General features: G+C 31.8%; 1 protein-coding gene across 26 annotated transcripts in view; it reads right to left on the bottom strand.

Annotated features, from left to right (window-relative positions):
• shot (dystonin-like protein short stop) overlaps positions 1 to 25,669 on the bottom strand; it is a 173,119-nt gene that overhangs the window by 14,248 nt on the left and 133,202 nt on the right. For 6 of the 26 annotated variants that reach the window (XM_070649605.1, XM_070649598.1, XM_070649609.1 and 3 more), the window contains 8 exons: positions 23,180 to 25,558; positions 22,862 to 22,927; positions 20,602 to 20,646; positions 20,232 to 20,309; positions 19,866 to 20,037; positions 18,910 to 19,027; positions 18,590 to 18,819; positions 18,096 to 18,213 (listed from right to left, as the gene is read on the bottom strand). In XM_070649605.1, coding sequence (XP_070505706.1) covers positions 18,096 to 18,213; positions 18,590 to 18,819; positions 18,910 to 19,027; positions 19,866 to 20,037; positions 20,232 to 20,309; positions 20,602 to 20,646; positions 22,862 to 22,927; positions 23,180 to 25,558 — 3,206 coding nt within the window. Of the gene's footprint in view, positions 1 to 2,602; positions 2,758 to 18,095; positions 18,214 to 18,589; positions 18,820 to 18,909; positions 19,028 to 19,865; positions 20,038 to 20,231; positions 20,310 to 20,601; positions 20,647 to 22,861; positions 22,928 to 23,179; positions 25,559 to 25,669 lie in introns of all 26 variants that reach the window. The other 20 variants (XM_070649621.1, XM_070649625.1, XM_070649604.1 and 17 more) reach the window with 5 other exon arrangements.

The raw sequence follows: 25,669 nt of genomic DNA, 5'->3' as shown, positions 1-25,669 counted from the left end.
AATTTTCAGGCACTTCTACACCGCATGCTTTCCAGGTTGTATGTGATACTTTTGCAGTACATTAAATGACATGGATTTTATAGATTTTAACAGATAATATGCAAGATAAATGCTTGATCAATATTATTACACTTACATATTTAGCCAAAGCAAATGTACTTGGAATAAGAGGTCATGGATTGCAATTGGATCTGTACGACCAATAAAGTAAATAAGTAGGTAACTGAATTTAGATGCTACTTGCTGACTAATATGGCAATAATTCTAGACAAAAACATTAAAATTCAAAGCTAAAACTTCAAAATTGCTTCATTTTTAGCATCATAGCTTAGAATTTGAGATTTTATAGTCATTTTAGCGCACAAAAAGTCCATGCAGATGGATGCTAATGATTTTATTTCTAGAACTGCTTCAGCATAGTTCAATTTAGACTTAGGCGAAGCATGTCTAAATAGCAATAATCAAGCAGTGTCTAGACAGACAACTAGGCTATTTCTGGAAAGCACACGCTGTAAAAAGTCCAAAAATCCATTCCCAGTCTAGTTTAGCTCAGTGATATCCATGAAACTGGTGGATCAACGCTACAGCAGCTCTGGGGATGGATGTTTGGCCTTTTTTAACGACGTGTCTATTCGGATCATTGCTTTAGTTTTGTCATATGCTAATTAGCCACAGATAATTAGCCTCAAATTGTCCTAGCAATCAGCTATAACTGTAAGTAACAATTTTTTCACTTCCTGTATCTTCATCCCTTTATAAAAATCCACACCTTGATATTTTACTTCTATATATGAATGCATTAAAATGTATAATATATGAATAATGTGTGCATTTAAATTCAATTTTCACAGCACATGAGATGTGTGCATATTTCTATGAAGATGAAGTTGAAAGAGATAGAGAGACAGAATAGAGGGAAAATTTCTAAATATATATACTATACTTTTTTTTTGGGGTAGAGACAGACAGATTTACCTTAGCCGCATTTCTATTCAGTTGAAATAACAACCACAAAAAAATAGAGAATTTTTCATATTGCATAATATTTTTTTTTTTTAAGGGAAATGAAGAAGAAGACACAAACCATTATAATAAAAAATACTTTTTTTCAGGTATGTTGTATACATAATATTCGGAAAAATATTTTCGTTCAAGTTGGTCGAAAAATATTTGAGTAAAAAAATCAGTTTTTGGATGAAAAATAAAAGAAAATTTTTGTCTAATTTTCAGATTATTTAAATTCTAGTGTCGATGAATAAAATATGCTCTATAATAATCGAGTTTGCATAATTTAGTCATTATGTCGAGATAGTTTTACAGGCAATTTCATTTTTGGGGATCTAAAACTGCTTATGAATTCATTAAGTATTTAAAATAAAATATTTTAAGGGATTTTTTGAAGTGATTTTAAAGCTATAAAGTTTGAATGGGGGTGTATATTACCCTTGAAAAGTTTTATTGGAATTACTAAAGGCAGTTTTACGAGTTTTTAGTCTAATTTGATGAAATCAATGTTTTTACACTTTCAGACTATTGGTATGAAACATATTTTTGAGCACCTACTCGTAATAAAATTTATATGGGAAATTAAAGATAAGCTCAAGGCAAGCTCCGGGTGATACACGGTTGGATTTAGCAGTCTCGTCTGAAAGTTGCATAAAGTAGAAAATTCAGACATATGACACATAAATTCTATATTCCCAGAAAGCATAGATTTGGTGAAATCATACTTTAAGTACGAATCATGCTGACTTGGGACTGGAATTTTGCCTGCTGCAATTGTAACGATTAAGTCGTTGAATAAATCGTACATCGCTCGGAAATCTAGTCTAATTTCTCTCAGAAAAGGACCTACTCTTAAGCATCAAATAATATTAAAACGATGCCTCACTTCAACTCAGAATTCTAGTCAATTAGGGTATACAATCCCGAGATTTAAATGTACTGAATCTCTGGAATGATCCAAGAATTAATTAAAGTACAATCCATAGTAAATTAATGAAAAATTCAAACTCTGATTCAAAATATTCATCCTTATTGCTCAAATGGTTAATAAATCATAACTTCGGCCAAGGGCAGCATGACTCTGACTAAGTATTAGATTCGATTTAAAACCAATACCATTCAAGAGTCACGCCGGTCGGGAGCCAGATTTTGAATTGATTATATCACTATTGCTATTCAAGTCAAAGTTATTCTGACTATTACCTGTAATATTTTTCATCCAAAAACTATTTTCAGAGCTTGAACTTGTCTCGTATTTTTTATAGAGTCTTATTGACTTTTCCATACAAAATTCGATTCAATTTCAAACTCTGACTATTTTCATACTAATATTTTCAACAATGAACGAAATCCAAAAATTTTCTCCGAACCTGACCATAATTATCTACGAGATATTCGAACCGGTAAAAGCGTTTATATCGTCTTGTGTATTTATATAATTTGCAGAGGATTCATTTTTTTGTCATAGTAAAAAATCAAAAATTTTCTACTTAAAAATTAAAAAATTTAAAAAGATAAATCTACAAAAATAGTATCTGTAGCATAGCGCATATATAGCATATTTGTCTCTATATCTAAAAATTATTTATGAATTTACCTTTACAATAGGCCCTTGCGTTGGCAATGGCGATCCATTCTGACTAGGTGATTGTGGCGTTAATGATACGCGTGGCTTGAAAGCTGTCATACTTTGCGATACACCGTCAGCCAGAATGAATTGTTCACGTAGCTCAATGTTGGTACGTCCCTTGGCTAATATATATTCACGTATATATTTATATATGTGTATATGTATATTTAGTGTGTGAATATTAGGAGCATAGACACGGATGTGTAGTAGCATTATAATGATTTACAGTTTTACACAAGCCGGACGCGCGCAAATTAATCCACAACAAAAAAAGTTATTTTTTTTTGTACATAAAGTAACAGGAAACAAAAACATAATCACAAGTTGGCACAGGGAATGTATATTTTTTTGGGGATGGATGTAATTGATGATGGATTATGAGGATGATGTGATTTTGAGTGATTTATGTAAGGCAAATATATAAATTTAGCCAACCGGAAATTTTGTTTTGTTGGAAAGAAGAAAAAAAAACAGAAAAAAAAATTCGAATTAAGTTAAAAAAAATTCATTGACACAAAAATAAAAAATTAAAAAAATTAACAACAAAATAAAAATTATTATATTAAATTGAGAATTGAATTGAATTGCAACGAGGCAATCATGATGCACAGATTGCACAATTTTAATTGCATCCTTCCAGCCCTTTCATTTACTCAATTCTCAATTTAACATAAATATAAATTAAATTAACAACAACAATAAAAAAAATATATGTATCAGATTTCAAAAAATAAAGTCAGTAATTGGAAATAAAAATGAATGTATATTTTTTTTGTGACTTCCGCAATTGATTTCTATTCTATAAATGGATGTTATTCTATTGAATTTTATGGTGACATGAAGCTGTGACAATCGAATTAAATTATAATCGAATTTATGCTTTGATATTGTGAGCTTTATAAGCTATAAGAAGCTTAAAATAAAGGATTTAAAAGTGCTAAAGCTTTAGACTTAATTTTGAGCTAGTTAAGCAAATAGCATCAATTGGTTAATCTATCAATAATCCAGTTCTAGGCTGGCATGACTCTGAATTGATGTTGGATTTGGTTTGAATCCGGAAATCAGAGTCATGCTGGCCTGGTGTCGGGTTTTGGATTGATTGACTGACTTGTGGTGCCCCAGAAAGTAAGAAATGATACGAAATTCGACTCTAGGACAACTTGACTCTCGCCTGAAGCTGAATTTCAGCAAATCTGTCCTAATGGGAGAGTCACACCATTTCTACGACGTATTTCGGGTGTATGAGTAAGATTATTTCACTCAAAACCCAAATTTCCATTGTCCCACACTCTTTTAAAAACTTCAAATTACTAATCTAGAAGTTCAAGCCAAAATTCATCAAAACATCCCTTCTGGCATCGTCTAGTAACAATCATATCCCTCAAAAAAGTATCAAATTCCCTCCCATCTTCCATGGAAACTCAAAAAAAGCTCTCAACAAATGAAACAATTTAGTTCCATTTATCAAAAAAAGCACTAATGCGAAATCATTCCATTTTCAACTTTCATTAGACCAAAAAATGTCATTTCTGTTCCTTATCATCATGAGATGAAGAAAAAGCCATTCATTCCTTCACTGCAATGTTGTCAACATATTTCATCTCACATCATACATGAAAAGTCGGTCGAAAAGTGACAAGAGTTTTCAAGGAAAATTCATGTTGCTGAAGGAAAATGACGTACAGGAAAATGTCTTGTGAGAATCTGCAATGTCACACATGGAAGATTTTTTTTTTCTTAAACAATAAAGTGCAATTGATGGTGAATTGAAAGTACAAGAAATGCATCAATATGTGCACATACATAGCAAAAAAAAGGAAATCAATGATGTGTGTCTTTCTAGCAATTTCAGTAAGTAGAATTTGATAATGCTCAAGTGAAATGGAATTTTTTCGTCTTTCTTATTCAATGCTGCAATATTTGAGTGGTTTCCTCTCTTCACAGAACATACGTTATGTGGAATAGAAAAAGAAGGAACAAGATTCCCATTCAGGATGGAAGAAAAATTGAATCAGCAGCAACAAACATATTTGAGCATTCAAGTGGTGTAGTTTGAAATAATTTAAAGAAAAAAATATGTATGTAGTTTTGATGATAAACGTAAACATCTTATGTCGACATGATGGAATCTGATGAAAAAATTTATAACAAATGAGATGCTGGGGATGGAATGTCGAAGGGAAAAATGACAGAAAATCCCCAGGCTGAGAAACTCCGCGGTAGTACCGCGGTATCCATACAAATACCGCAAAATACCGCTAAATACCGCGGTATCCATACAAATACCGCAAAATACCGCCAAATACCGCGGTATTTCATATAAATACCGCCTATTATTTAGGACTCAAAAACTCAAATAGAAAATTGTGAAAATAGTGAAAATTCAATTTTCATTCTCGAAAAGAATCAAATTTCACATTAATAATCTCAATCCCTTGTGAATAAACCTCGGAAAAGTCGAATTTTTGGTCACATATCTTAATTTTGAGTGAAAATCTGCCGGAAAAGCCGAATTTTGTCTCAATTTTCCCGAAATATGGTCAAAAACTCTCGAAAAAGCTAAATTTTACCTCAATTTTCCTAAATTATGATCAAAAACTCTTGGAAAAGCCAATTTTTACCTCAATTTTCCCAAATTATAGTCAAAAACTCTCGAAAAAGCTAAATTTTGCATCAATTTTCCCAAATTATAGTCAAAAACTCTCGGCAAAGCTAAGTTTTACCTCAATTTTCCTAAATTATGATCAAAAACTCTTGGAAAAGCCAATTTTTACCTCAATTTTCCCAAATTATAGTCAAAAACTCTCGAAAAAGCTAAATTTTGCATCAATTTTTCTATATTAAGGTGAAAAACAATTGGAAATGTCAAATTTTGTCTCAATTTTCTCAAAATATGGTCAAAAACTCTCGGCAAAGCTAAGTTTTTCCTCAATTTTCCTAAATTATGATCAAAAACTCTTGGAAAAGCCAATTTTTACCTCAATTTTCTCAAATTATAGTCAAAAACTCTCGGAAAAGCTAAATTTTGCATCAATTTTCCTAAATTATGATCAAAAACTCTTGGAAAAGCCAAGTTTGACCTCAATTTTCCAATATTAAGGTGATAAATATTTGGAATTGCCAAAGTTTCCCTCAATTTTGCAATATTAGGATGAAAACTCATCAAAAAAGCTAAATTTCGCTTCAATTTTCCAATATTAGGGTTAAAAACTCTCGGAAATGACTATTTTTGTATAGATTTTCTTTTACAAGATTGAAAAACTACCGGAAAATACTATTTTTCATCTCGGTTTTCTCATATTAAAAAGATAAAACCTTAGAAAAAACCATACAACCAAATACCGCGAAATACCGCAAAATACCGCGAAATACCGCCAAATACCGCGGTATTTCATATAAATACCGCCGATACCGCCTAGTTTCTCAGCCTGGGAAAATCCTGCATTTAAGTCTTGGTATCGACCCTAACCCTTGCCCTACATCAAAACCCCAAAACTTCCTATTTTCCCAAAATTCTCACCCTCGATTAGTCACACCTGATTCCCTCACCTCCGATTTGCCCAATCAATAAAACAAATTTCATACGCATGATGGAAATAAACATTTCATTCCGAAAATTTGACTTTCAATGCGTACGTGGCACTATGGGCCCAAAATGGCAAAGGTTGTCAAAAATTCAGGTTATGTGTGGATGTTATAGTGCCTGAAGAGTAGTGTACGGGAAAAAAAGAAATTTTGTCCAAAACTGATGTGTGCCTGACTTATGGCCAAAAAACGATTTTTGGTACCTGCCATTATAAAAATTGTTGACGTGCTTCAATACATGGGCCAATTTTTTTCAAACTTTTTTTATTTATTAGATATATATAGAGCCTACAAAATAGCAACACATTTTCATAATTTAGGTTCCACTGTATATCCAAAAAAGTTAAAAATATGTCAAAAAATGCGATTTTTTTAACATTTCATGCTCTCATGCAGCTATATTGCACTATGGGATAAAAAATGTATATGCATTTGATAGAACCTATTTATACCTAAAAATCATCCATAGATTGTAATTTAATTGGATGCACTACAAAAGCATAAAATAACTTTAAAGCTAAAAATTTTCGGTTTTTTGTGATTTTTTGACCTTTAACCCCATTTTTCCCTATAAAGGAAATTCGTGCTGTTTGAGCTGACCAGTGATTATTATAGGACTAGTATTGTACTATTATTATGTGAAAAAAATTTCAATATGGGACCCCCTAGCTCATTTTGGGGGGTCCAAAGGTATACCCCCCCTCAAAAATGGGGGTCTCTCAAAACTCAATGTTACTTTTCTTAACCGGATGTTTAACAAATAATTTAAAAACACTTTTAAACTACATTTCAATAAATTTTAAGCAGTTCTAAACTGTTCTGAACAATCGAAACTACTCATGCAACCCAGTTCATAGATTTGTAAGTTTTTGAGTTTTAGACATATTTTCACGAGGTTTCTTGGACTCCAATAGCAATACATATATAAATTGTTTATTTTTTCATAAAGTACTTACAATGTCCTATCCAACAATATATAAAATGTCATACATAAGGTCAATTTAGTCAAAATTTTTGAAAGATGTTCAAAATTTTATGTTTTTTTTAAATTCATTCTTCACATTTATGCTTATAAATGCTGTTAATCTTAAGTATATGAATTGAATTTGGTATTTTTGTACAGATTAGAGTAGTATTAAGGCAATAAAAAGAAAATCAAAGTTCAAAAATAGCTTAATGTAAAAAAGGACAAAGTCCAATTTACCATATTTTGACTTCCTTTACTCAGTGCAGGGAGCATCCAAATTTTATTTTTTAAAATATTTTCTATAGATCTATACTAGAACTAATAAAATATGTACGCAAAAATCATTTTCCGTAACTAGCTAGAACAAATTTGTCCATTGAAAAACCTTAAAAATAGCAATTTTTTGAATAAATTTGTTTATTCGATTCTTACAATTAGCAACGAAAAATTACTTTTGTGTATATTTTCTGTTAGTTCTAGTATAGATCTATAGAAAATATTTTAAAAAATAAAATTTGGATGCTCCCTGCACTGAGTAAAGGAAGTCAAAATATGGTAAATTGGACTTTGTCCTTTTTTACATTAAGCTATTTTTGGACTTTGATTTCCTTTCTATTACCTTAATACTACTCTAATGTCTACAAAAATACCAAATTTAATTCATATACTTAAGATTAACAGCATTTATAAGCATAAATGTGAAGGATGAATTTTCAAAAAACATAAAGTTTTGAACATTTTTCAAAAATTTTGACTAAATTGACCTTATGTATGACATTTTATATGTTGGATAGGACATTGTAAGTACTTTATGAAAAAATAAACAATTTATATATGTATTGCTATTGGAGTCCAAGAAACCTCGTGAAAATATGTCTAAAACTCAAAAACTTACAAATCTATGAACTGGGTAACATGAGTAGTTTCGATTGTTCAGAACAGTTTAGAACAGCTTAAAATTTATTGAAATGTAGTTTAAAAGTGTTTTTAAATTATTTGTTAAACATCCGGTTAAGAAAAGTAACATTGAGTTTTGAGAGACCCCCATTTTTGAGGGGGGGTATACCTTTGGACCCCCCAAAAATGAGCTAGGGGGGTCCCATATTGAAATTTTTTTTCACATAATAATAGTACAATACTAGTCCTATAATAATCACTGGTCAGCTCAAACAGCACGAATTTCCTTTATAGGGAAAAATGGGGTTAAAGGTCAAAAAATCACAAAAAACCGAAAATTTTTAGATTTAAAGTTATTTTATGCTTTTGTAGTGCATCCAATTAAATTACAATCTATGGATGATTTTTAGGTATAAATAGGTTCTATCAAATGCATATACATTTTTTATCCCATAGTGCAATATAGCTGCATGAGAGCATGAAATGTTAAAAAAATCGCATTTTTTGACATATTTTTAACTTTTTTGGATATACAGTGGAACCTAAATTATGAAAATGTGTTGCTATTTTGTAGGCTCTATATATATCTAATAAATAAAAAAAGTTTGAAAAAAATTGGCCCATGTATTGAAGCACGTCAACAATTTTTATAATGGCAGGTACCAAAAATCGTTTTTTGGTCATAAGTCAGGCACACATCAGTTTTGGACAAAATTTCTTTTTTTCCCGTACACTACTCTTCAGACACTATAACATCCACACATAACCTGAATTTTTGACAACCTTTGCCATTTTGGGCCCATAGTGCGTGGGACGTCAAATCTAGACACATTATTTTCATCTGACTGTATATGCTTAGCTCTGAGGGAAATCAGACATGATTATCACCTAGATACATAAACAATTTGCTTTATTTTTATGCCGGAAGTTTATTGAACTTTCCCAATTCAATGTCAATGATGAAAATCGACTTTTGGTGTCAATAAAAGTCATGATCGGATGATTGTTTACTTGACCGAGAAATGTTTTTAAATAAATTAGCAGATGGTGAGTAATTGGGATGGAGGTTGATAAGGTTGAATTGATTTGTTTGATTATAATACTGAATTTTGCTCCTGGTAATTGATTTGGCCTTAATTATTGAAATTTTGAGGTTATGTTTCTAAATTTTCAACAATAAAATTTACTTTAAGGCATCTGAATTTCCATGAAATCCAAGAAAGTTTCAATTTACCCTCAAAAAGCTCTTTCACTGGAAATTGAAATTGTCTGACTTGGAAACTTCCCAGGACAGCTTTTTTTCATTTAAACTTAGAATTTTCATGAAAGAGCTGAAAAATATTTCCAAAGAACTTTCTCCAAAAAAAAGGCGGAAAACACCTTTTGGACATTTAATGTAGAACAGTCAATTGAGACTGCTTACCTTCCAGGAACGCGTGCTGGTTTTCAAATTGGTGTTTAAAAATTTTTGAAAAAAGTTTATTACATTTTGTTAGAAATTCTGACATTTATAGGAAATGTAGCGAGTTATGGAAATGTCCTAAAGGCAATCGTGTTGATTCTGTTACAGACATTTAATTTTTTGGCGCATGCTGTGAAGTTTTTGATAATTTGTCATCTGAGAATATTTTGAAGTTAGATTTAGAAGCTTCACAACAATCTACAGCAACAAATTGGGGCGAATCAGATTCTTTACCGGAAATATGAGTCCAAATCAATATTAGTCAGGGTAACTATGGGTCTTACAGTTACCAGAAAGTGAAGTCGATTGTGATTTTGTATAGAAAAATCGACTCAAGTTGACTCGACTCAACTTAAAGCTATGACTGTGACCTACGGCAAGATAGCAGTGCCCTAGTACATATAAGGACACATTGTGCTGTCCTGACTATTACTCACCATCTCTTGTCACTTCACTAAATTACCATCCCTTGCCACATAACCCGACAACACACAATGATTTGAGATCGTTTTCAAATAAATATAAATAAAATTAAAATTTATTCAATTGCACTTTAAATCGAAGGAATTTTTCATCGACAGCATCACGAAACATTCATTTTTTCCAATTTGTTAAATGGATAAAGATAAACTTTTTTTTTATTGTTATTGTTGTTGAAAAAAAAAATAAATAAAAAAAATAAAAAGTTGTGCACAAAGAAATAAAATAAATAAAAAAAAAAATATTGTGTACATGTGGCTTTCGCATCAACAATATCAGGGTAAGGATTGGCTGGCAGTAGTTAATTCCCTCTCATTTATATTTAAACTCCTGTCTTGTTTTACAGGACAACACAAAAAAAATAAAATAAAATAATAAATGAATATCCTACGTGCCACATGTCCAACCTTCAACCCCACAATATCATTGATGAGATTTTTACTTCCAAAACCACTATGCATATAGGACTTGCACACACATACAGTACATCTACAAATAAATAGCATATAAAAAAAACCACTAAAAAATGCCAAACAGAAAAAAAAATATACACAGTATAAATTACACAATTTATCTACATCGCTGATGCATGCAACATGAATTGTATTAATTGGCATGAACCAAAAATATGTCTATAATATGAATTAAAATAAAAGCAATGGATAGGATATGCGTTTTTAATAAATGAAAATGCACATTCATTAAATTTATTTAAAAAATTATTTGTGGATTAATAATAATAATAATAATATACACCCCTCACCTGACTACAACCAAACCACATACCATACAAATATATATAAATATTATTTAAAATTTTATGCAGCAGTGTACATTGTTGAGATATTTATCTTTAACAACTTTTCAGTCTCTCGTTTTTTTTATATTAATGTGTTCACAAAAATGAACGAGTCGAAAACTTTAAACGTAAAAATAAATTAAATGGGAAGAACAACAAACCAACAACATCAACAACTTGAAAAATATTGTAGGCATCACACAAGGAAAAGGTATGGGATAGAGATAGGAATAGAGGTTCCAATTTCTATTGAATATTTTCTAATTTTTTCTAATGGAAATTTTTGTTGTTTAAATCATCGTTGGGAAATGACTGCCCATTGCCCTGGCAACTGGCACCCAATGTCGACCGTTGTCGAACTTAGAATAGACTAGAATTTTACTTTCGAACTTTTGAATTCAAATTCGACTTCGGCTTCGACTTCGACTTCGACTTCGACTTCGACTTCGACTTCAATTTCGATACCGACTTCGACTTCGACTTCGACTTCGAATTCGACTTCGACTTTAACTTCGACTTCGACTTCGAATTCGAATTCGATTCCGAATTTGACTTCGACTTCAATTTCGATACCGACTTCGACTTCGACTTCGACTTCGACTTCGACTCCGACTTCGAATTCGACTTCGACTTTAACTTCGACTTCGACTTCGAATTCGAATTCGATTCCGAATTTGACTTCGACTTTGAGTTTCGGTACTGACCGGTTCCGACATTTCCAAATTTAATTTAAATTTCTAAAAATTTCATAAAAATTAACGACAAATTCAATCTTGTCATTATTAAAAATTATGGAAAAATATCCTCAAAAATGTATGTTCGGAGTCGGGAGAACCTCCAGGCAATGAGCTTATCTCATGAATATTTGATATCCATAACATAAAACAGAGAGAAAAAACTATTAAATTTCCATCAAATATTCAAAACATTTTTTTCACATAATTTGCTAAATAGAGTAAATATTCAGCATGGTAAAAAGGGATTTTTTTTTACTAGGAAATAGGAAGGTGGGAAATAGAAAGATGGGAAAAATAAACGCACAGTCAGAAAATTCTACAAGAAAAATTGAACACACAACCAGCATCACCACAAATAAACAATAACACTGATAAGGCGGAGATTTTTCTTGCTGCTGCTTATTTCTCTCGTTTCTGCTTAAATCAACTATATTTTATTCTATTTTTCCTGTGTCTATATCGGTGTGTTGGATATATTTATCGCATGGAAAAGGAAATTTGCTCCTTTTTTTCTCAGAATAAGGCTGAGAAAAATTTATGGAGGATGGCGATGGAGGAAGTTGCAAATTCACAAATTGTTTGGATAAGACGGGATATGCATAGGGGGTGAGTAGCTTGATTTGAGAGGAAGCTTGATTTTTTTTGGAATTTTCATTGAAGATTCTTGGAAATGAAATGATTTAGAAGTGGCTGAAATAAGCAATTGGGCTCCAGGACAATTTAACTCTGACCTGAGGATGAATTTCATGTAATCTAATTTGTCCTGAGGCATGAATCTAGGTTTGGGATTGAATTTTCAGCCCTCTATGAAGATTTTCAGCCCCAGAAAATTTAATTTTCTGAAGCATGAACCCTTGTTGTCTGATCTACTTCGTGCTGATTGTAGCGCAGCCTAACGGTGAAATAGCTACGTTATATGGTTGCTTCTGTCTTAAAACTGTCTAAATCTCAGGAATTATGAACAATTTACAGGAAATCTAGCTTTAATTTCCTAAAAACTCATTGAATTTCATCACAGCCCTGTTCCCCCTTTCCGCCGCAGCAATTCTCATTGAAAAATTGGAATTTTAAATTTTTTCTTATTTTTCTGCAAATTCAGTCAAAAAATTTTATATTTTCACATGAAAATCTTCAATGAGGTAGAAAAATAATTTCGTGAATAATAAGAAGATAGATTGAATTTAAATTAGACATAGATACAGCTACAATGACAGAAATAGGCTACGATACGTACGTAGGAAATATGTAAATAGGATAAAACTATATCACTAGGATAGAAATCAGTAGCTCGAGATGAAAATTTATTCAAAATTCTTTTCGATTTTGTTTATCTGAAAAATTTATGAGCTTCTAATTTCATTGTTATCAGAGATTTAAAAAGAAGGCTTGCGGGAGAAAAAACGACAAAAATTTTAAAATGGATATGAAAATTGAATGGATTGTTATAGTCATGGAAATATTTCTCATGACAAATTTTCCTATCTTGATTCTTGTTTATTTGACCTACTTATGTCATTTTTTGAAGAGTTTTCTCAAAAATGTCGAATGGATGTTGAGTATTTTGATAATAAGAAAATCAGATATAAATTCGAGAAATAAGTTTGAGATTCCCTTGAGGGGGACTCAAATTAATATGAAATTGAATTTAAATGAAAAAAGGCCATAAAGAATCTGGAAGTTTTGCTTAATTCCATGACATTTAAAAATCAAATCCAAATTTATAATGGCGTTTTTTCTCTAATTTAATCACCATCACTCAATTATTCATCTGCCCATTAATTTTTCACACAGAATTTAATCCTTTTCAAATAGTCATTTTTGCACAGCTTCAATAAATTGAAGCAAAAAAAATATTCAATAGCAGCACCGATAAATCTCCACTTTAACTGATATTATTATTGTTATTACTGTTTCATTGTGGTAGACGTCAGGATGTGAAGTAAATTGAAAGAATAATAGCAAAAAAAATTGAGGAAGGAAAAAAATGAAGAAATTTAATTTTATTTACTAGAAAAAGATTTTTTTTATGTCAAGTTGCTATGGCATCAACACTTGGAAAAATCCAGAGCTTTAATTCTACTGAAATGGATGATTTTTAATTTTGAATTTTGTTGCTTGGTGAAGAAGTCTGATGGAATGTGAGCTGATAATTGAGGAGATAAATTTTTGGTTTAGATAAGCTGATGATAAGCTTTAGAAGCGTACACATCGGATGATGTGTGATATTATCATTATTTGGAGCTTAGAGCTTGCTTAACTGAATTTATGTTTAAGCTATTAAGCAAGCTTGAAGCGAGTTTTTTTGTGTGTTTTGATAGAAAATCAGATTTTTTTCGTAAATTCTGACATTTCCACGGTAGCTAAGCACTGTGATGTTCAGGTGCATTGCTTGAAGGAGACAATTGTTTGGTTAACCACCTTTTTATATGACAAATTATGCTTTGACTTAATTTGAGCTTAAGGCGTAACTGGAAGCATTGTCGAAAAGCATAGCGTGGTCGTTAGGGCCCTGCTAAGTCACCTTATTAACAGTAAGACGCGTAGCTGCCCTGTCGAGACCGTGGCATCTGAAAAATGCGATTCACCACTCTGCGCTGTTCGGTGCTTCAAGTATCATCAATAGACATCGATTGCATTTAAGAATTTAGTCGAAAATCCAAAAATATCCAAATTAGCAGGTGTTAAATTAATAAATCCTCAAATTATCCAATATAAAATCAAATTTTCAAACCATTCCGCCAGCTGATCCTCACCCCACCCCACTCCAAAATCAAAAATCATCCACTTCATTTAAAAAGTCACTCTTTTCAATAAATTACACAATAAAATAACAAATATAATGCACAACAACAATAATATTCAATTTCAATTTATAACGAAAATACATAAAAAAAATTTAAAGGAATAAAAAAAATCTCAGAAAGTAGATTGTGAATCATTATTAATAGCATCTATTACCACTTCTACAGCTTCATCTTTTTTTTCTTTTTCTATTGAAATCAATCAATTTAATTTAATTTTTTCTGTGAATTTTTCCTTTTTTTCTTCACACATAATTGAGTTTTTATAATAGGAAATGAATTCAACAATTCTTATTTAATTGCAAGCACTTTACTCAATTCACTTGATGAAAAAGGTATTGAAATGTTCTATTGATTTTCAATTTATTGGGAAATTGACGTAAAAAGCAATTAAGGATTGGAAATCGACAATTTTTTTTTTCTTCCAATTGTTTGGATACAAAGTTGCATGAATCAAGGATTATCGGCTGAGAATTTTATTCCTAGTGAATAAATCTGGACTTTTTGTGGAATTTCAATACATCAAGAGTAATTAAAATACTTGGAAATATTAAAGTCTATCTAGATTTAATCAACAACATGTGAATAAGAAGAATTTAAGAATTAGTGCAGCTATAGATACTATAGAAGATTATTGATTTTAAAACTTTATTAAAGTTATTTCTATCTGCTTTTCTATGAAAGCTTATTCAATTACTGTATTATATTTGAACTCTTACGTTGAGTTCTTTTATATGTCATAAGGAGTGTAATAATGTTGAGTAGAAGACTATCTAACACTAATTAAATATTGGAGCTATTAGAACAATTAGAGATTACTTTAAAAATCCTCAAAGGCGTGTTGTGTTCAAGTAGGGTTCGATCAAGAGTCACAGAACTCAATTTCTTGCAATTTGATTCGCACAACTGCAGTTTCGGGCAGTATCTTAAATAACCTTATTGCAGGCCAGTAGTTTTGGACCAACCTTAGTTACAAGCATCACAACCCAATTTATTCCAAACTCTTTCAAATTTCTAAAATTAAATTAAATTCAAATGAGCATCTGAGATTCTCAAAACTTGCTCTAAACAATTTTAAAGGAATCTACTATGAGTCAATAATTGTTGCATATTTAAGGCACATTCTAACAAGAATTGTGAACAAAATTTTAAATTTAATTATGAAAACTAAAGTTATTGAGCTATTTTATCTAAAATTGTTGAAATTTTCTGCAATTTCTCAAAACTTTTTCAACTTTTTTTCTACAAATTTATGTAGATTTGAACAATTTTCAATTAAATTAGATCGAAATTCATTCATTGATGTTATTACCCGAGCAAATCAAATAAAGAAGGTTTTTAAGGTTTTGCTTAAGGCTCTGCCGCTAACAGAACTCTCACCCGACATAAATTTTGTATGGAAAAACCGGATCAAGTCCAATCGACTCCAAACTACAAGCCAGAATTTGAAGTCGACGCGAATTTTGTATGAAAAACTGGACTAAATATCGATTCAAAATTCCAGAGCTCGGAGTCGATTTGGTATGAAAAAGTCGAATCAAGTCGACTGGACTCCATAAAAAATTCCAAAGCTCGGAGTTTACTCAGATTTTGTATGGAAAAGTTGACCAGAGTTGACTCAAATCATTGCAAAAATAGATTCTAGTTCTTAAGCTTTAATAATTAGTAAATCATTTTCGAGCTATGATGACAAACTCTTCTTCATTTGTGTCGCTCGGAATAGAAAATCACAGAAAATTTCCATCTACAAAATCCATTATTCTCATCAAAGTTAAAAAGCCTCAAATCCGCTCAAATATAATTTAAAATCTATTCTCGTTTCAATTTAAAATAATTTCACATGAAACAGCAATTGAATGATGAACAATAATGACGATAAAAATAAAGAAAAAAAAATTGAAATTGAAAATGAAATGGAAATGTCGAAACCCTTTTTTGTCTTCCTCTCATTATTAACATTTTTTTACAATCACGACATATATCGATATATACAGCATGAACAGAGAAAGTGATTTTAAAATAAAATCATCGCTTTCAAGGTAAAAATTGATTTTTTTTTGTTCATCCTTCTTATTCTCATCATTCGAATGAGCATCACAAGTAGGGGTAAAAGGCACAAAAAAAGGTTCTCGTATATAAATCTAAATACGAAATAAAAATAAAAAAAAAAGGAAGAAACAAAACACAAGAGCTTTTTTCTCTCTCATTCTGTTCCCAATTTACTTTCTCATTGATTTCGATTGAGTAGAAGATTCATTGAATCAGCCTTAGGCTTATAATAATGATGCAATCTACATCTGAGACTGTGTACAATATTTGTTTTCCACACGGGTTGTTCCTTACACAAGATGCAACATTTTTCATGTTGCTCAGGTATGCTTGGATCGGGTAATGGTAGAACGAGGGCAACTGTGTGTAGATTGATTGATTTATTTCGGTGCCGAACATGTGGTGCATAATTAATATTGAATTAATTAAAGCACAGATTTAACACAAAAATTAAATAAAATATTTTGGTATATGACAGTTGGTGGGGTAGGATTGTGGATATGGATGTGAGGGATTGACATGTGATATGGTTTTATGAGGTTCAGGTATAACAAAACAAAGTTGAAACATAATTAACAACAAATAAACAACAAAATTATATTAAAATTAATCGAAAATTTGTGTAATCGAATTATTTGCGGTTAATTGGTTGTTGATCAGTAGACATAAATTTTATATTTTTGTACGTCCATCCGAGATAATTGGTTTAATATGTACGTAATTTGCAACATCCAAAAAATTACATAAAAATCAGTTATTTTAGCACAAAAATATTTTTTGAGGCAGGCATTTTTGAAATGCGAATTAAAAATCCATTTTTCACAGAAAAAAAAGGAAGGAAGAAAAAAAATTAATAAAAAAAATTTTATGATTAGTTAAATTCGGGCTATAGCATGAAAAAAAATGTTTCAATTAATTTTAAAGAGCGAGCATATTTTTGTATAAGAAAGGATTAACATTATTAATTGTATATTAAAATATGAATGAATTTTATATATTTTTTAAAATAATTAATTTTGCAGGATCGTTAATTATGAATGTATTAATTTTCATAAATCCCATAATGACCTGTAAAAATAATCCCCAACTTTAATTCAGAAATTGAGTTCAATTTTAAAAAATACATCAAAAATTTCAATTTAAATCTACTTTCAAATTTCTACATTTTCTAGCCGTACGGTCACTATGGGACAATCAAGAGACATACAGTCACAAAATAAACATGTAGGAACACATTATGTTGTACATCCCTTGACTAAATATCACATTTTTTAGTCAAAATCACAGAGTTAAATATATTATGTATTATTGACGATGCATGTAGCATAAGAGAATTAGGTTTGTTAATAAACTGCAATTTTTTATGATTTTTTATTTAAATTTCGTTAGCGTTGGGGGTGGATTAGTTGATATTTTAATTTTATTAATTAGATAAAATAATCCACAGTTGAGTCAGTAAAAATTAATTTAAATTAATATGTAGCATATTTTGTATCGAGTTAAATGACCATTTCCTTAAGTTTTATTTGTATTTTGGGCTTCTTTTATTTGGCATTAAAATATATTTTTATTTGGCATCTTTTAATTTCTTTGTGACGAAATTTCGCTTATTTTTAAAATAAATTTTCTTTTCGATAAATTTGTTTTGAAATGGTAAAATAAAATAATTTTTCTTCAACATACCTCGGCATGGATCATTCTTGACGAGGAATTCATCTAATGCAACCCAACCGCCGCCAACACGAACCATTACTGTACTTCTTAGAATTCTTACTAATCTCAATTTTTGACTGTCACCGAACTGTGGATGAAAAAATTGTAGGAAAAAATTGTTATGAAATGAAATTTGAGAGTTTTTATGCTTATGGGAACTGTTTTCTTGGACTTTATACAAAGCAGATTTATGGAAATTTGATCAGGATGCCAAATAAATAAATGGTTCCCGAATAGCACAAGTCAGATGATCCAAATCCGACACCAAGTCAACCATGTCGGCCTAGATGCGGATTTTTGACTGTTTAACCCAGTGGTGGACAATTGTAGCGTACCACAGCACACAAGATGCCCAACACTGGACTAACCGATTTGTCCAATTCGGGTTATGATTTACATCCAAAAACCAATTTTCCCCAAGTTCCCACTGCCCCCAATCACCCACCAAACCCCAAAATACTCACTCGATATTTTCCTTCACCAACTTGGAACACACGGAACTTCTGTCTACATGTGCACAACATAACTAAACGTTTAACTTCATCGTGTATCTTATCAGCATCATTTGCTGGTTTACGCTCTTGCCAGTCGGGTCTCAATGCAGCAATAAATTCTTGCCAATCAATTAATCCCTCACCATTACGATCAAAAAGATCCGCAACAGCGCCCATTTCCATTCGTGATGTATCGAATTCTGTATTATTTTTTTTTAAATAAATTAATGAAAAAATATAAAATAAATAAATGACTGAAAAAGAGAATTAATTAATGAATGTATACATACTCGTATTAATAATGCCATCGATAAATACGTCGCGTGGTATAAGACCGTTATTATCCTTGTCCATTTTACGGAATAAGTCTGTGAGGCGCGATTTTTTATGATTCATGAATTTCAGGAACTGTAAAAAAAAGAGAGGCATAATTTTTGTCAATAAATTTTTAATTGTGGTGAGAGGATGGAGAGGATGTCCAAAGCAGAGATAAATTCGTAAAGCAATTGCCTTATTATTGATAAAATTCAATTAGAGGCTTGTCTTTTCAATTTTATTGAGTTTAATTTTCATCACGTTGATGACTTTTATAAGGCTTTATGAGGGATTCCAATGAATCGGGTGAAAATATGTTTAACAGACAATGAGAATGCTCAGTTATTTTGGTTGAGGATACACAAGAGAACCTTCATTTAAGTGAGTATGCTCATTGTCACCCTAACAGGCCAAAACACCGCTTTTAGGTACCGTATCATTGCCTGCTAGGGTACTGATCAATTAGGGGTATTCAGCATAAACTCCGTTCAACATTTTAAATACGTTACTCATGTAATTAATCATAAAAGAATTGATTCCAATTAAAAATCCAACAAAGTCATCAAAAATGTTCACATGTATCTCACTTGTCCTCAATTGAGCACACATTGCACAAAAATTGACCAATATCAATACCATTTTTAAAAAAAACCTCTATCTGAAACGTGTCAATTGACGCAGATTGCTACAAAAACATATCGGAATGCAAAGAGCTACTTTCCGTTCACAATTTTAATCGGATTATGGTCAACAAATGAGTACTTTTTTATCTTTTGATGTTACAACGAGTACATTTTTTAATTGAAATGATGGTAAGTGACTTCATTTTTTCTATAGACAGCACTTAATTAATTCATATGAAAAAACTACAGCTAATGGATTTTTTAATCTCTTGCTTCATTTGAAATTCAAATTTTTCATGTTTACTCACCCTCTTACGCCAATCATCCCAACTGAATTGTCGAACACGTTCAAGTTCTTGCAGGTACATCAAGTGATCATGTAATCTCTTTTGACGATCCCATGCCAACATCCATACGTGACGCCATTTATCCCATAAGAGTTTTGCACGAAGTGAACGCATCTCTGGCTCAACGGAAGCACTATATTTGGGAATAGGAAAAACAGGAAATGTTAAAAAATGGAATAAAAAATTATTTTTTTTTTTGTATGCCTGAAAATGAATTTTTTGGAACTAGAAAATTTTCACTCCCTAAATAAATTCTACCAAAAAAATATAAAATTAATGGAAGCATAAAATGCGAAAGACAACATGAAATAAATCAGTCATGGTTACCTGGGCGAGAATCTAGGTCCATAATGTGGCAAGCGATCACGTTCTGGTGTTTGACCATCACGCATTGGACTGATACGGCTACATATACAAAGTTTTTTTTTTTTTATTGTATGTGTGTTTTATGTCAATCCCACAAATGGTATACATGATATGGACATGATATACAAGAGTATTTTTATAAGCAGGCATAGATATATGGAAAATATATTTTCGTACGCAACAAAAAGTTTTGGTTTTTGTTCGTCACAAAAAAAAGAGAAGAAAAAAAATGCAAAAAAAAAAATTATTATAAAAATGCCTCAAAATTTTGTTGACACCACCACCAATTAATCTTAGACAACAAAATATAAAAAAATGTGCATGAGTCTACCTTGTACGTCTCTGATTAAGGCCAGCATCTCTTGAGCCTTTAAAGCTACACAATCAGAATCGACACATTCAAGTGCATAATTTATAAAAAAAATTATAATTTTTTTTTGTCAATTTCCCCATCAGGCAACACAGCACATACAATAAACATACATAAAAATGTGGAAAATTTGTCGATGATGGCGAAAAATGGCAAAAAAATGGATGATACAATGCGTGATTCATGAACAGACAAAATGAGACACATAAATGGAATGTGTGCGTACGTATGTGAATAAAATATTCCATACATAAACATATATTTTTCGGTGCGTATGTGCATTGTATGTGATGAATCAATGTGACAACAATAACATAAAAATGAAAAAAAGAGAAAAAAAAGAAAAAATTAAGAAAAAAAAATCTCATTAATAATTGATGACATAAAAAAGTGAATATAATGACGAAGGGAATACGTGCACATGCTTGTCGATAGATTATTCATGAATGACATGATGTCTTTCACTCTCGTATAGATGTAGAAGTTTTTGGAGAGGTGGATTGTTAAGGGTAGAAAGTTTAAAGTTATCAAAAAGTTTGAGAGGTGCTTGATACTTTTAGGATTTTAATGTGTGAAAATTTCCTGATAATTTTAGGTTTTTTCTACGTTTTTACTGACTTATTAAGCTTAGGATACTACCACATTGGATAATAAAATCTGATTTGATGTTCTACATACTCAAAAGGCACAAAACCTCGAAATAGCCCCAAATTTAATCCTAGACCATCGTGACTCTGGCTTCAGGCCTTATGTCAAGTCGTCTTGGATCCGCATTTCATGCTATCTCTGCGTCATGTGCTTTCCAAGAAATACTAAGCTCAAAATCGACTCAGATTTATTTTGAAAATTCAATAAAATTCTCCAAAAATCCGAGTCGACGTCAAGCTTCTCAAAAATTAAACCATCTACTGCTAAAGGCAAAATACAAGCCCACATGTAAAATTGAACATAATTTCTAAATAAATCATAAATTGGAATCAGATTTATATAAATCATCTGTTCAACCCACACGGCTAACTAAAAGGATGAGAAGATTTCCTTTCATTTTCTTTAAGAAGTATTGAATTGCATTTAATTTGAAATTTCTACATAAATCTTATATTTAAATGGAATTAAAGCAACCAAATAAGCCACAGAATCTATAGATATCGTCTGCATAACTAGATCAGCACCTGATTGTAAAATGATACTTTTGTGTGTCCCTAAAGGTGCTTTTGTGGCTAAGAAACGATAAATTTTGGGAATTTATCTTTAATGAACCATTTTGATCAATATTTTTAGGATTTAAAAAGGACTTTCAGACAGTAATAAATGCAAGATTTGGGTATTTTTGATAGAAAATTCTAGGAATATCCTAAGAATTTGGCAAAAACTCTAAATCAACTTCTAAAAATTTCACACCTTAATCTCCCACCAATCTGGGTACATGGACACTTATTTATGTCTATTACCGTTCTACTTCTACATCATAAATTCATAAAATAATCTAATCAAGTTCAAAATTGTGCCTCAAAGTCTCTTATATAGAGAAATTTGGGCAATTTGTCAAACACAACTTACACATGCACTAGAAATTATGAAAGTTTTTGAGATAATTCTTGAGGATTTTTGGGTTGATTTACAAGATGTCTGACATCTTTGTAGACGTCATTAATAGAACATAGGTCTAGTTATTAATCAGACATTATGCCAAGTTGTCTACTCGGCATGTCTAAGCTATCTTGTCTAAAGTTTTCATTGACAAAATTTAACATTATTTCAGAAATTCTTAAAAAATGTCATCAAATCCACAAAAATTCTCTCAAAAACTCCACACAAAATGATTATGGGATGCATCAAAGATGATAAGAAGAGATTGTTACTTTAATCAAACTAAAGGAGACAATTGGTCGATGGCAATCAACAAAAGCCCGTTCATGTGAGTTTCGTACTCAATACTTAGTACTCAAATTACAATATTTTTCAAAACTCCGCTCAGTAATCAAATATTGGAAAATCAATCAAGTAACAATCTCTGGTTAGAACTAGAGTTCGTCCAAAATTGCAGGCCAGCAGACAAAAACGCTGACCTTCAACCTTGGACGAATTATAAGGTTCAGCCCAAAACTGCAGGAATGCGCCTCAAAAATGCATTAAATGCAGACCTGCAGTTCTTGACCGAGCCCTAGTTATTACATAAAAAAAGTTATACTCAATATGCAATCAAACATTAAACACAAACCTCTGTTTACGACCCAAAGTGCTACGATCTGGTGAGCCTTCTCTCAGATCTTGTTGTGAGCCCCTACTGCTCATACATATTATGGATACAGTATTATTTAGAATTTATAGTTTTTTGCATTTTGTGCAATAGTTTTTGTGTGTGAAAACAAAAGAAACATAAAGTTAGTTCATAACACAACACACGGCACATAAGTTATAAAATATGTGTGAAAAATAAACGAAAAAAAATAAAATAAAAAAAAATAATAAAATTTCATGCAATTTCGTGCAAAAAGGGGAAAAACATGTCGTGGCAATAAAAAAAAAGTTTACGTACATTGGTGTTCTTAATACTGATGCTCTTGATGGCTTTCTGTGGTCCTTCATTGGCTGTGCAACTGGCAGTTTAGGTTTGCATGCTCTATCAACCTCTGGTTGTCGTCGTGCTGTATTTTCCATAAATTCTTTGTGATCATTAATCAACTCCTCAACTGGTGGAATTTCTTCGGGCAATGATTCACCCTCCAATGTCAATAATGTTGATTCCAATCCCAACAGCCATCTAAGTAGTTCCTCGATTGAATTCTCCAAATCCTTGAGTGCTTGTAAATGTGATTTTAATTTACTTTCACGTGACAATGACCATTGTGATATTTCTTCCCATCTTGATGTGATGATGGATATCCAATTCTTAATGATTGGTATTGCATCTGGATGTGCTTTTTGTAATATTGAATTTGCAATTCTCAATGTCTCTTCTTTTTCACGCTCCTTTTCGCGTAATTCACGAGTAAATTTGGCATGAATGTCAATAAGTTGTTGAGTTACGATTTCATCGTCTGGCAATGCAGCTGCATATCGTAATTTTTGTTCTGCTTCTGAGAGCCACTCGAGTAGCATATGAACGTGTTTATGGAGTCGTTCGGCTTCGCGCATTGCATCTGATAATTTAGATTTTCGCTTGCCAGCAAGTGATTGCACATCTTCCCATAATTTTGTTAATTCCTTCATGTTCTTTGATGTTTCGCGTGTATCGTCGGATTTTTCAAGATCTCTGCCTGTTTTTATTACTTGATTCATTTGTGCTGATCTCTTTTCAAGATCTGATTCAAGATTCTTATGTTGATCAAATAAGGCAGTTACTGTATCCAAATCACCATAAACTGGTCCATCATCGGACAATGAATTTCGTGTCTTTCTCAGCCATTCAAGAAGAGCTTGAAGTGCTTCAGAGAATTGACCTGAAAGTAATAAAGCTTCTTCCAATTTTCGTTGACGTTCAACGCTCTTTGAGCATACGCGTGTCCAACTTTCCTTCAATTCATTAAGCATTCTATTGAGTGGAACTTCATCAATTTTAGGTGCACGATCCATCAAGCCACGACCAGTTCTCATTGTTTGATCATAAAGTCCTTGTTTGGCTGACAATGCACGCTGTGTTTCACGAATCTTCTCAAGATGCTTTTTAATCTTTATTGGGTCATTTGTTGATTGTGATTCCTTTTCAAGATTATCAAGTGTCACTTCAGTCTCCTTCAACCACGATGTGAGTTGTTGCCAGCTGTCATGGAATTCACGTGCTTCTTTATATCCATGATCTAAGGCTCTTGTACGTTCAGTTACTTTAGCAACGACACGTTCCCAACGATGTTGTACGGATACCAACAAGTTTTTAATCAAAATTACATCTTGTTTTTGACTGAAATATTTCAAATGTGTTCCTTTCTTGTCGAGCAATAACATTGCTTCACGATGAATTGAAACGTCCTTTTGTAGTACTTTATGCTCTTCCATTTGATGTTGAATTGTTTCCAAGACTCTTGACACTGGTGGTGCTGCAGTTAATTGTTTCTCGGCAACGGTAAGCCATTCAACAAATGCTTGTAGTGAATCATGGAATTCTGTTGCTTCCTTAAGGGCAATTTCAAGTTTAATCTTCTTATCATTTGCTCGTGCAACAACTGCTTCCCATCTTTGCTTCAATGTTCTTAAAACATGTTGCAAATTGCTTGAAGTTACATTTAATTGATTTTGTTTCTTAATGTAATCGGCACCTTGTGACAAGAGTGTCTCAACTTTTGGACGATTTTCTTCAAGCTCATTAAACACTTCCATGAATCTCTCCAATTGTTCAGATGCTGTTTCTGGCAAGCCACCAACTGGTTTGCTGGCACTAATTACACTATCAACATCACCCAACCATCCAAGTAAATCTTGTACTTCAGCTGTAAAGCTTTGTGCTTCACGCAATGAAACTTCCAATTCATGTTGACGATCAGCTGCCTTCTGTAACAAGTCACGCCATTGTTTATTGAGTGTCTTCAATTTCTCTTGTGTTGTTGATGCTTCAAGTGATCCACGATCTGTTTCAATCAATTGTCGACCAGCATCATTCAATGTATCAACAGAGCTTTGATGTGCATGAATGTCATTTGCCAAAACCTTTAATTTAGCAAGTTCAACTTCTAAAAGTTGTGGATCGCCAGGAATTGGCTTGAGTGTATCAAGTGTTGAATCTGTCTTATTGATCCAAATGAGAAGCTCATTAAGTGCATGTTGGAATTGACCAAGATGCAACAAAGCATGCTCAAGTTGTTTCTGTCTGTCGACCATACCACGGAGGAGATTCTCCCATCGTTTATTGACAGCATGAAGTGGCTCGCGAATTGCTGCCGCTTGCTCTGATGATGTTCGTTCAGTGAGTTCAATAGCTTGTCTATAGGGAAATAAAGAGTGTGGCGTTAATTGATATAATTGAAATTAATTGATGGAATTAAATTAATTGTGTTAATAAATTTATCTTGCCTGTTAAGTGACCTTCAAATTT

Source organism: Chironomus tepperi, unplaced genomic scaffold, assembly GCF_022539635.2.
Source record: "Chironomus tepperi strain 1889 unplaced genomic scaffold, CSIRO-AGI_Ctep_v1 contig_427, whole genome shotgun sequence".
NCBI classification, from domain to species: Eukaryota; Metazoa; Arthropoda; class Insecta; order Diptera; family Chironomidae; genus Chironomus; species Chironomus tepperi.
The sequence above is the reverse complement of the archived record's forward strand: the minus strand, read 5'-3'. Positions and strand labels throughout refer to the sequence as shown.